A 17,893-nucleotide genomic window follows, 5' to 3' on the forward strand; every position below is an offset into this window, starting at 1 on the left:
GAAAATGTGCTACATCCATCGATGTTAAGTTGATTGAATCGATTCCAATAATATCGAACAAATGCTAATTAAAACTGAGATTCTGTTTAAGAATAATATTAATAAATGCTAAAAAAGAAAAAATGAGATAAAGATGGGTCATAAACTGCGGATTTTGTGCATTTATGTTCGAAAATGAGTAAATGTAATTGAAAACAATGAAAATTTTAAAAAGAATTCAAGGACATCTGTATTTTATTTTCAACTCATTGACAGTTTTAAAGAAAGAAACAAAAAAATTGTTATTTGCCTCACATTTCTTGCAATCGATGAAGAATTTTTTATTTCGCACGAAGACCCGCAGTCTAACGATTACTATTACATTATAATGGAAGAATTATAATAATTGTAATTATTGTGAAGGACATAACATATTGATTAGTTATTTGCAATAGAAATTTTCATACATGGACAGTTTCATTCTCATTTTGGGAGAATTGAAATATTTATTACCCCATTGAACGTTACAGCTCTTCCCATCTACGATGAACAGTGCGGGGAATGCTATGTACTATATATAAGTTTATGTTAGACATCTACTTAACGGAACGGACTGAAACGACAATGGCTACTTCCGTGGTGCGAACAACTAATCCGCAGGTAGTAAAGGAATTTATTACGGGTGCTCCTAAGTATCCTGCACCGTTAGCTGTATACCTGCAGTTACTACCAACTGACCAAAAGAAAATCTAGAACTGGTTAAACGATATTTCATATTTTATTTCTTATTTTACATCGTATATACTAGAATTACGCTACTCTTACAATTGTTTTCAATAAACTAGGTGACGATCGAACAGTGAACATATGAGTGTGCGCATACGTTGTAATCATAATGATTTTGATAACAATTTTTTCTATAAAATAAACGTATATATTAATGACTAGCAAAGAAAGCGACTTATATTTATCGGATGCAAGCCACGAGTTCCCAAAGTTTCGAGACCCAGTTATGGGATCTCCTATGCTTTTACTCAACTTTAATCGACAAGTGTACTTTAGTAAAAATGTGTGACGACTTTTGAATGAAGGAAATCGTTCGAGTACATAAACGTCGTTTTAACGCAAAAACAAACGTTACATGACCATCGTTGATAGTTTTATGGTATATACATTCACACTTATAGGAGGAAAGTATGTAGTAGGTATCATCTAATAACTCATCGTAAAAGTCGAAGCTAGCGGTAAAGTTGGAGCATCGTACCACTTGAGATCGTTAGAACCGTGAAAAAGAAACGGAACCCAGTCGAACTGCAGAGGATAAAATGTCATATAGAACACTATTAATTTTAACTCGGGAATTAAGTTATTACAGTACCATTTCGAAACGTGGCCATTAAAAAGTGGTAATTTCATCCCCATAAACTGACCGTAATATTTTACGTGGTACATAAATGAAGATCATTTTATGGTGATCTCTATTTACTTTTTCGTTAATACCAGAAAATAGATGTATGAATTTTTATTTTCGATGCAAGCTCTTCTTTCTTTTACGTGGCAAATCGTGACGTTATTTATGAGGTCTGATTTGTACACAATATCAATTTATGTATCTGAATTGACTTGATTTAATGGTATGTTGCAGCGAATGTCAGCAGAAACTAGTTCTAAACGTTCGAACGATTCAAACAAACACAAATTATTCATTGATAACCTACGATGCGCGACTTTAAACGCAGCCACTGAAAAAGAAAAACACTTTCCATTGATCGACTGATAATAATGAACGTCGGTCGCGTGTAAAGAGCAGCGCGAGGCCAAATTAAACTGTGGCTAAAAAGGCACAGATGCAATTCATTCGTGAAACCTGTCCTGAAATTCAAATGATCGGTAGCGCGAAACTTTCTCCGCGGCAGTGAGAACGCGTGGGCCCGGAGGGATGGGTGGAACAATGGCACTCGGGGGTGTAAGGCGGCGATCGTAGGCAGGGGATACTATTCCAGTAACCAGGAACGAAAAGGTTACGCGCGAATGCAGAAATTCGCGTAAGCTCCTTGCGGAGGAATCGACGACGTATTCGATGACGTCATCACTGGCAAATCTCCTGGATGAAGGCAGACGCCGGTTGACCTTGCACGCGCAGTCATCTGCCACTCGGTTATTCACACGGGATGGCGAAAAGAAGAGGTGTGAAGTAAGAAGAGGAGAAAGGCACGGGCAGAGAAAATGCTGTGGAGGTTGTGTATGTGTGCGCGTGTGTGCGTGCGCGCGCGCGCGCGTGTGTGTGTGTGTGCGTTTGTGTGTGTGTGTGGAGTAGTCGCGCATGCGGTCACCAGCTCGACCTCCCACTACACTCCCGCATCCTCCTCCACCTCTACCTTTCACTATCTTCCGTCTGCCGTGGTCGAGGATACTTCTTGCTGTCAGTCAGTGCACTCGCAGCGAGCGCGGTTAATGAATGAAAGGAATCGAAATCGGAATCATTCCACGGATCGAAGCGGCATAGTACGCGCGACGTTTCATACTGGCGACATGGTTCGTTTCCTCGCGACCAATCATGGCGTCCTGCAGATACGTCCGCGCGATACAGATCCTGCGCTCTTTGACCAATGATCGAATAAACTTAATCCAAGGTTGCCCATTTTCTCGCTTTTTTATTGCCAATGTCACGGATTTGAAAAATTACTTGCCTGAGTACAATCACCGAAAACTAAGGGAGCCTCCTTTTCATGCTTTGCAGTATGTACATTAATTTAATTGCTGCCGATTAGAGGTCAACCCTTCGATAATGGTGTACATTTTCACCTTTTATCGGCTAAGCCGATAGTACAATTGTCGGAATCTGACCGAATGTAACATTGTTTTAAATGTGTGTGGACGTCGCTAGAATTTTAAGCTCGTATTAACTAAATTGTAGGGAGTAAAAACACAACGCGTTATCTAAAATAAAACATGCTTAATAATTCGAAACGTACCGATTCGTTACACGAAAATAAAATTAATAAGGCGACCACACTTTCCCCGCAGTACATAAGTAGAGTCACCGTTGAACAAGAAAGACCTCTGTCTTGGTCTGTGGAATGTCGTTACGGTACTGTCAAAGACGCGTTCGGAATAATCCATCAACCGTACCTATCCTACCTACTCTCGTTGCCTCTCTCTTTCCCCGAGTCCTGCGCCATTACATCACAAAAAGATCCACCGACAGATAGTTACTTTGGGGTGGGGGCTGGCGATCCCGAGAGATTTGTCGGCGAGCCTCAGCTCTTTCAATATCCTTTCGAGAAGTGGCCGGCTGAAAGATCAATTTTCTATTGACCGTCAGCTATCGGAGGATAACGCGGGATCCTCTGATCGATTCATGACATTGTAACCCAAGGAAGATCTTCATCTACGCTTCCGAGCTACTTTCCACTAGAGCCGATGCGATCTGCTGCGCCCGGTAACGAGAGCAAACTTTTCGGGCACTGGGCCGATTAAATGCGATGAAAAGTAACACAAATTAGCAGCAGATTTCTTGAACGGTATGAATAAATTGCGAATATTTAGGTGAAATACAGAGAGTAGTGGAAGTACCGGAAGAATTCAAGTTCATTGTTATCTCAAAAATATGTCACGTGGATACTTTCAACCCTTACAAAGGTAATCATCGTTACTAGTCTTTCTGCAGATATTTCTTTGAGATCAACAATGACCTGGAGATCAGATAAAAATAATTAACGACTTAAACTAGCCGCGATAAGACTGAAATTTGAATAAAACTTTTTAACTTTATGAAGTTAAGAATAAATCAGTGGCATCGAAGGATTGGGATCATTATTGTATGACAAAATCTTCTTGTTAAGTTCTGGGCGAAAGAAACGCCCAGCGGTGAAAGGAAAAAGAAGTCTTTCCTTAACAATAACTGAATATGCAAGGTCGATTATATTAAAAGTGAAGGTAAAGTGTTGTCGGAAACCGAGTATCCGGATCAATTGTCCTCGCAGCTTTTCTTAAAATATTCCATGGTATTGTGCAGACCATTGTGATTTTGCAGTAAGCTACCGCGAAAAATGCTGTATTATTGTCCCTGAAAATATTTTCTAAGCAGTTGCTTTGTTAACTCATCGGACACTTTTTCTTTTCGTCCGTTTGTGGCTCGGTAGTATGAGAATATAGCCGGAGAAAAGCTCATATTATTATAAAATATTCTGATGTGTAATAAAATTCCGCTGTCAGTTTCCATCCGAAATGACGAATTTGAAAAATTTCGAAAAAAGCGTGTGCGTGTATCTTACTTGCGATGGACGCTCCTCGTGTCTGTAAACCGTGAAACTTTCGGTCGAAGAAGAAATCAGATTCCCGCGAGATTAGCTTTTCATCTGATTTAGATTCAGACAATTTCGCAGCCTCCGAAACTGGATCGATTTTCAAAGTTATCAAGTTTCAAACCGACTTCAGATCGTCAGTGCCGCGGTGCTTCCGCACGAACCAGCCAAGTGTGAACTGTCAAGGATGATCTGCCTCTTCGCCTCTTTCTTATTGACAGCTCCAGTCTAAACAAAGCCCTGTTTTAAATTGATTTTGACTTAAATTCGAAAAAACCTCGAAGGACTGACCGCCTCGAACGTTTGTCAATATTTGCTGACTTTCACTGACATTATTCTGTGGCTTTATTCCGAAATATGTGTACGTCGCGGCACTAACATTGTTCATAAGATTCACGATCATCTCCAGATAAAACTGTTTCGCAAATAACAATATATGTACAGCGAAATTATTTGGCATTGGACGAAATTATAAATCCGCTGCAAAACTGTACAGAATAATATTTTCTGTGAAATTATAGAAAGACATTCTACAGAATTGTAACAGCCGAATTGACTCAGCAATCTTTAAGTTTCTTATCTGACCTCCAGCTGCTGATCGGTCTTCGCTTTGGTCCCACTTTTTTTGCTGCAAACATCGTAATAGGAAACCACGCATCCTTCTTTTTTCTTCGGTCTAATATCTATGCATAAATAACATAGTATTCCCGAGATATATGTAAGTTATATTCAGGGTTACTAGTGAAAAAAATAGTTCAAAATCATTAGGCTCGTCTCTTATCTGTAATATGCTTTCATAAACCTAGTTCATAAAAGATAAAATGTAAATAATCGCATGTTTGTGCACGATTGTTATATCTTTAACTAAAAATAAAACGATTTCAACATCGCGTAGAATCTAATGTAAAAATAAGTAGGTACATTTCTTTTAAACGATTTACGTATTATTAATTGTATTGCAATGAAATTTATTTACTTTTACCGGTATTTCAATATCACACTGTTCATTGCTAAAAGTTTATCATCGGAGAAATAATAAAAGTATAATTCAACTACTTGTTACACAATGAAGAGATGGAATATGATATATTAAATAAAAAGAAATCAAAAGAATGTAATATTGAACATAAGAGATAAATATAAATGACATTTTTCATTGAATCATGCTTGTTGACTATTTATAATCGTTGCATGTAACCAAAAACATTTTAATGGAACAAACATCTATTTTGCTGCGACTTTATTTCATTTTCATTGTAATAGTACGGATTTCTGAAGAATTTACTTTTCATTTAACTATATAATTGAAATGGATAAAACTAATGAAAGAAGAATTTGATGAGCGATGTTCGAGAGCGCGATCAACTCAGATCCCTCACTAAGGCGTCGATGCCGCCGCAACCGCAGCGCTCGATATGCGCGATGGAAACTACATAGTCCGCGACAGCGACGTTCTATGCTAAAAATCTCTCGAAGTATGCTACGACAGACGTTCGTCGCTCTTTCAAAGTATCGATAAACAAGGTAGAGAAGCCCAATGCTCTCTTCCAAACGAATTATTGTAATGTTTGTAAAATAAGTATCATTATGCCACGAGAATCGGGCGGGCGCGGCTACCCGTACGGTTTCGATCAGTATCGTATCGCACTGCCTCGTCACCCGGTGCAACGAGAAAATCATCAAAATTATCTTATATTATATAAATCTTGACAAACTTATGATGCGTATCTAGATTGTTGCTCTATCTGTAGAAAGATATTGTTTAATTAGTAGTACAATGAATTTAAATAAAGAGGAATCTGAATGACAACGTTATGGTAATTCGTTGGAACTCGTAATTATAGTTCGCCGGGAGATCTCGTAAGTCAAGCCCTTGACGCTGAAAGTGACGTAACGAGACGCTATCAGCAGTGCTTTCCGCGCTGTTTCGAATTGCACAACATTGTGTGTCAAGGGCTACGTATGTACGTTACGAGTAGCCTCTCTTAGGCAGCGTGTACAGTTGTTCTTGCTTCAAAAGTTGTCATTTAACGAGCGTTTCAAACGGATGCGCAATCTGCGAAATTTCGGATGTGTTCAAAGTGACGGATGACACTTTGTTTTTGTTTCCACGACTTAATTGCAAAGGATAAGAAGGCGTCTGACAGATCAATACCGAAAGTCCCGAGTCTTTCTACTAGTGCTGTCAAAAATCGTGGGGACAATATCAATAGCTTCTGTGACGTGATTACGCGAGCAACGGTTTCCAACGAAACTGCAAAAACGATTACGTTGCTTCAAAGACAACTGGGCTCGTTTTTTCATGACAAATGCGTACCGTTTTTAAAACAAGCTGTAAACCCTTACGTAACTAATGGTTGAAAAGTACAATATACGCGAAATGATGGGGATACGATTGTTTCAGTTGCCTTGGAAATAAATGTACCGGGAGGAAGTTATTATTGGATTACATATAAAGCTCCGGAAGTGTAACGCATACTTGTAACAGTTCTTGATTGCGTAAATGGGGAAGCCCGTAATAAAAGAAAATATTTTCCGAGCGTGGCGTTCATTATATTTCATTAGCGTATTTAGTTTATTTATCTTTTATACGAATGACCAATTACTCGGCTGCTCCGGTTGCAGCTCGCCACATTCTTGCTTAAATAATTACGGGACCGCTTCGAAGACTCAACCTGTAGATAATTTTACGTTTAAACTTATAATAGAAAAATACTGTTTTTGGAAGGAATGGCCAATGTATTGCGTTCGAGGAACAACGGTGGGCGTTGATCGTACTGTTTCCATCATGGTATACGACTGATTGTGGTATTACGTCCGCACAGGTTTCGACAGATTGCGAAACAGAATCCTGCTTTATACGCGGCATTCCATATTTCTCCCATGACAAACGTATGCGAGCCGGTGTGCATCAAATCATATTATATTATGATATGTGGCTCTCAGCCACATGCTGAGGAGCAATGTGTGCAAAAGAATGCTGTATTAGAATGAGTAACAGGACCGTCTACACAATACACACGATGAAAGCCGATTAGACTGCGGTAATTTATATATTCGCGATGTATAAAAATCCAAGGTAGTTTCATTTTATTTCGCTGGGTCGGTTCTTTTGAGCTTGTTTATAACCGACTTGCAATTGCTAGCGAATAATTCCGTTTTCATTAAACTCTTAGTCATGCAACGTTTATAAACAACGTCTATGAATAGTGAGATCATATTGAATTAACCTTTTACGTTGGCAAAACTCTTTAAAATCCTATTCTCTTCGATAGCTAAAAAATCGTTAAATAACGTCATGAGAACTATTTTAATAACCGTAGAACAGGACGAGGAATTGTTAGTAGCACCGAGCGATTAAAAGTCAAATAATACAAGATAAATAATACGGTTGTATAGGACAATAGAAACATTCTTCGATACAGATCGCAGATGTAACGTGTAAATTTTCTAAAAAATCATATCATAAAGTCGTATGTATAATAATGTTACATTATAAATGAGGAGCTTGCTTTATTGCGATATGTTGCTTCACTTCTGCATATTGTCACATATTGTGCAATAGAGGATACTGCGCTGCGAGTTATACACAATAATTTTTCTGCCGCGATAGGCGACTCACTTCCAACTAGATTGTAAAATTGTAGGCAAAATAAAGATTGTCTGCATTATTAATTGCAGATGATTTGAATTTTATTTGAAAAATATCGCAACATCATCGTTAAATTCCTCAAACGTCTTTTCTTGTTAATTATATCCAATTTCGTTGTAATCCTACTTATTTCTAACTTCTGAATCGGATAAATTTAACTACTCGACTATATAAAACGTGCTAAAAGGCAGCAATAAAAATCCATTCTATCTGCTGTTAGAAGACATTTCGTTAGATTAGCGATATATTTAACAGTAAAGCTATCAACGTCTAAAAGCGGCTGGCAAAACATGGATTTTTATAACAGTGCGTGATTGAATGAGGAAGTACATTGAACAATTTTTAATGTAAGCGACCATAGACTGAACTTTAATAATTATGAAATCAAAATAAAAGGGGAAAACGACGACGGTATGTTTAACGTTGAAAATGCGGATAGGAAAATATCCAACGGGAAAAGTTAATTTTCGTATTGGGACATGTTGGTAAAGTCCGCAGTCTATTCAGAAGTGTATCGTGAATGGCGGCAAGAGACAGAGGAGGCACGCTCGAAGTAGTCCTAAGTAGCGACGCGATTATCGAGCGATGCGAGAGAAAATACTCACGCGAGAGGAGTCAGCGTTTTAGTACTGGTCCGGGGGCGCTACGGTCGTTGGCACGGTCCTGGCACCGGGTCTCGAGCGGTGGGCATGCCCGTGGAAGATGCAAGGCACACGAGCCGTACAGTTCAGTCGCCTTTTACCGGCCTTAAAGTAAAGGTTGGGTTGTCGCCGATCGCCGTGCGCGTGCGCAGGGATAGAGTCAGAGCCACCGGCTTATCGTGCACATCGCGCCGAGAATGAAATTCTTTCTTTATCCGGTCGAATACACCAGCAGCTTCTCTTCGTACAGCAATCTCGACAATAAAAGAAAACGGCTGGAACGTTTATGGCCGAACGCGGCAATAGCACACGCGACCGAATCGCTTGAGCGGATCATTTTACCGTAGACACTTTCCCGTGTCACTTTTGTACAGACACCGCGGAAGGACCACGACCGAGGAGGACGCGCGTATTCAGTGCCGCGGAATCATTCGTTCGGCCCGTTGCTGTTCGTCTACAGTGGGTGAATCGGAAACCGAGAAGAAGAGGAATATTCCGAAACTCGAATAGGCGGGAGCACGCGCCCACCTCGTATCAGTTCAGTTTTTTCGCGCGATATTCGAAGTCGCGCCAAAGTGTGTTCCATACTGGATACTATTTCTCTCTTGGCTTACAACACGAAGTGGCCGATAGGTTTGTAAAGTGCTTGCTATTTCACCAATTCTTCTTCTTTCCGGCCGGACTGTTCTTGAACTTTTCTGTCACCGGTGTAGTAGTCTCCATGCCGGATTCGCGTGCCATTGACACCGGTTCCCCCGAAGCTTTCCAACCTTTCATTTTGTGAACTTGACACGTGACTCGATCGCAAGCGCGGTTTCGAGAAAAAATCGAGCGCGAGTGAAATATTCGAATCCGTGGCGTCGCAAATTGATGCAAATAGATTAGCAGACATGCTAGACGATTTTATTCGTGCGCCGTAGCACGCGACGCTCTTCGACCGAAGTGTTCCGTTAGGAAATAGGTAGGCTGGGGGGAGGGGTGTGTGCATTTTTTGCCGATCATTTCGAGTCAATAGTTTGCCCGCGGTATTAATATCGATGAGAGACTACGTTTCCGAGAATCTGGAATCCCGCGAATACTTTGTACGAACTTACAAATTTCTTCCTGGCGACCGGCCTATTCAGTCGAATCATACCTGTCTATAAATAGTGTTATGAAATACTCGGTAGTTCATTTCAGTTGCACATGCATTCGTTCGCTTGAACTTTGACGCGAAAATCACGCCGCGTACTATTTCTCGCGTGTGATACCTGAGTCGAATAATTGAACGGACTAAATCCGTACACGACATTTGATAAAATACGCGGCTTCTCTAAGCGGTTATTGGCCGGCGTCTCGCGCAAACGTGATTCTCTTGCCTCTCATATAGAGCCAGTCATATAGAGTTCCGTAACGCAGCGAACAGACATTTTGTGTCAGATATCTGTTTTCGAGTTGTGTTTCACAATTCCATAATTCATTTGACTTGTTTAAAGTCGAAGAGTCAGCATTTACGATGCCGGTAGCGAACGCGTCACGTATTAAACAATCAAATGTTACATTTTTAAGTAGCAATGGCAGTATTTTGGTTTCTAGGCAACAACCGCGTTATTTTCAACAACGTAGCTAGAATTTTTCGCGCGAAATGGCGGGCGCGAATATATTCGCGGGCCGTTTCGAGATCCTGTGATTTTGATTGACAGTTGGTTCGGTGTCAGAGATCGATCTGCGGACATTTTCCTCGCTTTTAAATGTTGCATCGTTCCGTTCGGATCGATATGTACACGAAAATATGTGTGTCAAGCGGAGATAAGCGAGTTTACCCGGCATATTGCACTTTCTATCGCAATGTCGCGCAACATATCAATCCGCACTCGCAATTCTAGTTTTTAGGAATTCGTTTGGTGTTTGCTTGAAGGCCACTCGGGACATTTTTCATTATACTTTTACCGTATCGCGCCTTTTCATCCTCAGAAGAAATACACTCTTAATTACAGTGCCGGTAGAAAAGCTGTCGGCTTGTTACATGCTTGAACGATAATGTTCGACGGAAGTTAGTGAATACACACACACACACACCACCTAACCGATGCTGGACCGGTTTCTCTGTCCGATATGTGAACTGTAGTTCTAATATGAGATAAGTTCAATCTATCGATCGTCGGCGAACGACGTGGAATGTCGAATTCCTTTTACAGCTCGGGCTAACTACCATTTTTATCGGATCCGTCGGGAAGGTTTGTTCAGTTTCAAATTCCATGTTCGACAGAATTTCTATTTAATGTTTCATTTCACTGGCAGAGTGCGACATGGTGCTTTTTAGCGTGATCATATTTTTCTTTGTTTGGAACTTCGCTTTCGAGACATTCGATCTTGTTGATTTTTTCGAATGTAATATTCTGTGAACAGCTTTCAAGGAGGTATTAACAAACAGTGTTACATTTTCTTCGAATCTTTTCACGATGACATATTATTTTTAAACGATTTCTTTTCATCGATAGATTTTCATTATTCCAATTTTGACGTTAATCGCCAACATAAATCTTCTGAAATTGATAGTATTTGTAAAAATAATGTGGATCTTGTAGGGCAGTTGCACCATCTACAGTTTGTCTTCTCGGGACACGCCCCTCTTATAGCGGTGTAATACAGATTGCTTGAGAATTACTGAGTCGCTGCTGTCACTTGCAACATGGTATCAAAACGCGACGCATTTGAAATGGATCTTTTGCCGCAGCCGAATGCCGGCGGAGTTTCAAAGTGTTGCAAGAGTTCTCAGAAGTCGCACAATCTCTGGATACTGAAACAATATAAATGTCCTTTTCGGTATTTCGCGTGACATCGTGACAGACCGTTGTCCATAAAAAAAATTGTTTACGGACAGGAGAGCGATCAGTTAACGTGTTCATAATTTTATAAACGATATTTACCATAAAATTCTTTTCCGTGTTCAAAGAATTGAATCAACAAAGAAAAGCTATTCAATTTAAAACACTGATCTCCGAGAAATGCGAAGGGATTTGTGTAAGAAATTCGAGATGTTTCTGTAAAAACATTCGTCTTCTGTTTACTATTCGGCTAGTAACGGTTTTTACGCGAGAGCTCGACGACGCGATGCTTCTAGGACGATCCAACGAAAGTTTATCTTTTTTTCACCTCTCTGCGAAGAGAGTAACACAAAACACGCGGGATGCTTTCTTTCGTTGGCAAGGCCGTTCTAGGAAGGTGATTTCTTTCCCCTCTTAGTGTCTCTCTTTTGTTCGATTCAGCAGCGAAGTAGGGTCAAAGAGAAACGTCTAATGTATCATTGTTTTTCAGCGGTTCGCGTTTTTCACGGGTGAGCGAGCCACAAAGCTCACCGTCCTCCCTTCCCGCCGTTTCACTTTTTCTTCTTGTCTTGTGTTGCTTCCTTTTTTGATTCTCCTCGCCGACTTTTGATATGAATCTCGCGATGAACGACTCGGTTAACTGTCAAACGTCTTTGTCCAACCGGTTGTCAAAATATTCTCATCGTCGGTGCCTGTACCTTTCCAATTCTTCGAACTACTTTATGTAATTCTGTCTACTCTATCCAATTACTTACTAAATTAAATTTTCAATTGTCATTCGTTTTGCAAATGTTTTTAACTTTGCTACAAAAATTTCACATCTTTTCGTGCAATTCAAAATATTTTTCCAAATATCCTTTTCGATGGATCTACACAGTTGAAATATTTTTCCGAAATATTGCTCGAGTAAATCCTTTAAGATCAATGCTTCAGATCATTTCTGAGAAGATATCTCGGATGGCGGTAGTGTTGAAATAGTGCGATTTTTGTGATGAAAGTGCCAATGTTTGTGATAATCGGAACGCTGGAGCGCGACAATTAATTGAGACACGGTGGTGGTTCATCTGTGCGCGGGAACGTGAGATAACGGTCGCCGCCGGTTCGTGATCGCCGAGGTGGGTCCAATCGGGCGGATATAATGTTTGCGCTGTAATACCGGCAATAAAAATCAGCGGCGTGTAGATACGCGACAGTAATACGCCCCGGCGAATTTCGTTGTAATCGTGAGTCATTCCGAAGGAGTTCAGGTTTGAGACCTGCGAGCGTCGCGTCATTCAGTGTGACTTTTCGATGCGTGACCGGCGCCCCAGACGCGTTTCCTTCTTCTGGCAGAGCATAACTGCACTCTAAAATCGTCGTGACGAGGCGATCGAGCCATGCACACACAAACACACTGGCCGTCTTATGTAAAACTATGCGTCATTTTACGAAAGAATCGGGATTTCCTCGTATCACCAACTACTGTTAATTCTTCTCGGTATCACTATACATATAGTTCGCTTTGCGAAGTGACTTCACCTAAAGATAGTTTTACGTCTAGTCGACTCGCTGACGCGTCTAACATGTGCACAATCTGTGAATCGCAGTGGATCGCTTCACTCGGCACGCAAGCTGTAATGGTTGCGCGGAACATATTGCAATGTGTTACACATTTTCTCAAGCTACTCGAGCAATTTTTTCAATTCTTATAATCGACACTTTCGCGACTAGCAACTTCATTTCACTAAGTGTTCACTGCGATGCAACTATAGACAGTCTTGGCACGTTGAATTCATCGTAAAAATACCTCGGCGCCTTCTGACGTACAGAGAGACACAATCGTAAAAATGACAATTTGCAATAAAGAAAAATTGTAACTTTATGATAGTTTGCAATTTAGGATATTGATTCAATGTAAATGATTGTGAAGATTTAGTGAACAAATGTGTTAGTTAATAAATAATGGCCGGATTCGAGTGACGGGACACGCGAAGACATGTGTCAGAGTTACTGTTTCCGTGTTGAGCATCTTGGCGCAAGTTAGATACTACGAGTCTACTTCGTTCTTTCAGCTGAATGGACGGAAATACCACCAAGTGCATCAGTGCAACATAGTCAACAACTTTATGATTCACTTTATGACAAAGCTAAACAGTCGTTCCTGCTAGACGCGGATTAACTCTTAACTGCCCAAATTGATTCTACTGCGTCCCATTTTTCTCTTTCATCAACGAGATTTCAACTTTGCCCCTGAAATCAATGTTGCCAATTCTCTGTGTTCAAGGATGTAGCAGCATTTTTAAAAATAGTCATTTTACACGAATGTCTTAAGAATCTAATCTAATTAGAAATTTTGCTGGTTGATTTGATAAAGAATTTAAGCGAGAATTTGTTTCTCCCATTAATCAATCGTTTTTTTTACAGTTATAACATGTTTTCTTACCACGATATCATCGTGGAAAAAGAAAATGTATATTTATTGAACAAGAGTAATGTAACAACAGAAATGAATTTTATTCAAACGTATTGAATAATATTCATACTTCTAAGGTTGTTAAAAAAAGAAAAAAAGAAATATTCACAAGAGAGACTCAAAATACGGCTACTTAATAAATGTAATCAAATAAATGAGGATGTGTCGCTTCTACTAAACATTCCAATAAATCCAAAATAATGTAACAATATATTTCTAAATTGTCATGAAGATATTGAACGACCACTTCGAGTGGTCTAGCAATGCCTCTAACCGAATTGCCACCGGTTTTAAAAAGTTTAAAGTGTTTCGATAATTGCACCGCGGTCGGCGATCGGCGGTCGGCGGTCGAGGGTAAAAATGCGAGGGGTGGCATCCACGGGTGAAAGAAATAGACGGTAACGGTCTCACGCGGTAAACGAAAATGACCTCGTCTAGGGAATCGGCCGTGATTTATTGCAGGTTGTCGTACCTCGGTGTAGAATGTTTGATTTGTAGCTGCACGCGTTACCGGTTTTTTCGAAGACCTCCGTTGCTTGCGACGTTCTTCGCACGTTTGTGATTCGTCGCAGCAGGTTACCAGTCCATGGTCGAGTTAGAGATGGCACGCGAGTACGAGGTACCGACGTTGAGACGAATTATCCCGTCGAACCATACGATATCGATTCGGTGTCTCGTTGAGTACCGTTTTACCGGAGCACAGCAAAAACCGTACAGTAGTGTCGCGAAAGTGTCGAAGGACATGTATTTTTAATCTACGCGCACACAAACAGCCGCAACGCGCGACCTTTGTTCATATTTTCATAGCATCAACTGCATTCATTTCGTTGATTCTCCTGATAATGCTCAAGGCGTTACGACACACATTGCAATACCGCAGCGCCGCGGCGATATTACCGCGACGTGAGGCCGCGTGTTGTAACATCGAAAAGGAGGAGGAAGTAGATGGATGCACATCGAAATAATCGCCACAAAATATGCGCGATTAAACCTTTCGAGCGAGTAACGCGATTCGCAGGTTCAAAAATTTATTCGTTTAAAAAACTATCTGTTATCTTCTGCCATTTATATCAATGCTCTCTACACGATTATATAAGTAGTTCAGAGATTGTTATTAATAGTATTGAATGTTAATTGCATTGAATTGTGCAGTACACTAATAATTGTTCAGAATTTATTAAGTATTTTGTCATGGAAAGTTTATTACTTTTTACACGTTTATATCATATTTTTAATAAGCTGATCGGAGTTGAAATTCGCACGGTTTCGTGAATCTTCGCGGTGGAATAGCGCGACAGAAATTTGGCGGGAAACAAGATATATTCGACCCTTGGCCAGTTATCGCGGGGGGGGGATTGTGTTTATCGTTTGTAAATTTTATGGCAGCTTTTATAGGTTTATGAAAATTCACGACCGTTAATGTAACAGTACAAAAGAATAAATGTTTAAATTCTAAAATACTTTGTCAGAATCTCTTTCTTAAACGTCGAACCAGAATTCGCGATGAATTACAATCGATGAACGGTCGAATGTTAATTATCTTCGTTTCGATGCTTCTAAATTAACTCGTGTATACGAGAATTTGCATAAAGACTTGTATTCTATTTAAAATTACTTATAGATACCTAAAAATGATGGAATATGACGAGTCGTCTCTGGTAGGAAAAATGGTATAAGACGAAAATGAAAAATTCATCACACTGAAAAAATGATATTACACTGTGACCCAAATGTTCAATTGGCTATCTGTAAGTTGTGTGTTTAATCGAGTAGTGGTAGGTGTCGGTTACCTTTAGGTGACCCAGATAATGAACAGAAAGTATAGCGCAATGCAATAGAAACGTGTGTTATCGTTTCAGGCGAAATGCCGGTGCCTGTTTGGGATTGCCATGACCTGGGCCTACTAGACGAGCCCCTCGACACCGCGACGGTGGTGTCCGACGACATATGGAAGAAGTTCGACTTGGACCTCGCGTTCGATCGAGTGGTGGACACGCACTCGGACATGTATCACGAGCACACCTTCGACGAGTGCGTCCTACCGGAGCTGCTGTACGACAAGATGACCTGTCTGGGGTCGCGAAAGATGCGTCATCACGATTGCATGTGGGCAGGTCTGTGCATCAGCAAAGAACACAATAGGACGTTACCGGCGAAGAAGGATTCGCAGATACAGAAGAGAATACCGGCGGGACGGAGTCTATTGATATCCCGAGCTAGTACCACACCGACGACAACGACGACGACGACGACGACGTCGTTGTCGGCGAGTCAGCAGCAGGCCCAGCAACAGTGCCGCGCAAAAAGCTTGGAGAGCGACGGCGACTCCACGAGACCGGATACACCGCAGACCTCGAGCTCCTCCGACACAGAGTCCGAGGACGATGGGCCTTTCTTCAGACACGATCAGATCAATATACACGAGAAACTGTCCGAGTGTATGTCAGAGGCAGTTACCAAGGCTGTGCCAGTGAGCGAGGTCACCGGTCAGCTGGTCAGGTTCCACGACAGGAGGAAAGAGGAGGATAAAGGTCAGTGTCAAGTGCACAAGGAAATCAATGTCAGGAATACCCTCAGCGATCACTGCTATCACCTCAATCAGCCCATCGGCAAAAATCTGGAACACCTTGGCGTGCAGACACCTTCTGATTCCGGTGAGTCATCATCCGATTTACCACATGTTACAGTTACAGCAGCGTACGGTTAAATTTACATCGAGCCGGAAACTAGCATGCGAATTCTCACGTCTGGGGTATATGTGTATCCTTTCCTTCCAAGAACCGATAAAAGGATTGACACTACCGATGTAAGAGAATATATATCATTTTAATCGAAAGAACTTGAGCCATCATTCATGGGTGCTACAATTATAAAAGTAAGACGAAGAGTACTGAACTACACTATTGTGAGAGAAGACTGGGACTGGCATGTGTAAATTTAATCGTATGGGCTTCGTGTAAAGTTAACTTTCTTTCTTTTACATTTTTTCCAATAATATTCTGTTCTATATTTTTTAAATTAATTCAGCACATTTTCTCATTGTTTTCTATCATTGCGAATAAGGGGGTGAGGAAGAACAAATGTGGATTCGTTTGTGCTGTACAAATTGCCTTTTCATTTCATTATGCACTAAATTAATTACTAACTTTCGTTATATACAGAAATTAAGTGTAATAAATGTGTTATACTGTGTACATGCATCGATAATACAAGCATGCATGAAAACATGTAGTTTTCCTGAGCAGGTGAGGAATTTTATTAAAGGAATCACTTTATACATTTACATTTTGCCTTGCAAGTGCAACGGACGTGTTTTTGTTAGCGTCATTTTTATGAAGGAAAGACTCAATAATTTTTAATAAAAATCGTTTCCTACGCGATCACTTATCGACTTTCGCTATAATTATCACAAAAATAATTCGGTGAGTTGTATAATACAGAATATCGGTAAAAATGGTATTAAATAGAGATTGAACGTCCCGCTAATTGCGATCTTTTAAATTTACTGAAAGAAGTATTAGATTTGAAATATTTCAATTTCACATAAAGATCCACAGGTTAACAGTAACCGAAGTAAAAGCTGTACTCGTTTCGTTTTTCAAGGCGCAGACCGAAAGTCTCCCTCCAGACCGAAAATCATTCGATCTCACACCCTTTAGATCGTCAAGAGCGTTTATTCGCCTCATTCTTTTGTACCCTGCTAACGGAGACAGCAAGGTCGAACTAAGGATCCTCTTAATCGAGTGCAATTGACGGTGGCACGGCACACTCTCCGGTGTGCACTTCGCCGAATTTGGGTACCCGCATAAGTATGCTAATCGCAGTTGGTTATTCGTCACCGGCTAAGGAACGGTTGAATACAACACAATCGTAAAACTCGTTTTAAACAAGTTCGGAGGTCGGTACACTAACGTCCTCGGGTCACTGGTATTTTTCTGGGGAGAAAAGAGAACCGTGAGAATTTTTTCGCCTTGAAATCGACTGCCACGCTTTGCGGAACGGATGCATAGATTGCACAAACAATGACGGCCCGTATCGCTAATTTGACGAGCAGC

General features: G+C 40.6%; 1 protein-coding gene across 1 annotated transcript in view; it reads left to right on the forward strand.

The window, feature by feature from the left end:
* The first annotated feature begins 8,648 nt into the window (after window positions 1–8,648).
* The window catches only part of Myc (bHLH transcription factor Myc), a 31,657-nt gene continuing 22,412 nt past the window's right edge, over window positions 8,649–17,893 (forward strand). Inside the window, exons 1-2 of the mRNA XM_078191038.1 lie at window positions 8,649–9,212; window positions 15,698–16,492. Of these exons, the coding sequence (XP_078047164.1) occupies window positions 15,703–16,492 (790 nt within the window). The 5' untranslated portion in view covers window positions 8,649–9,212; window positions 15,698–15,702. The remainder of the gene's footprint in view (window positions 9,213–15,697; window positions 16,493–17,893) is intronic.

This window comes from Augochlora pura, chromosome 9 (assembly GCF_028453695.1).
Source record: "Augochlora pura isolate Apur16 chromosome 9, APUR_v2.2.1, whole genome shotgun sequence".
NCBI lineage: Eukaryota > Metazoa > Arthropoda > Insecta > Hymenoptera > Halictidae > Augochlora > Augochlora pura.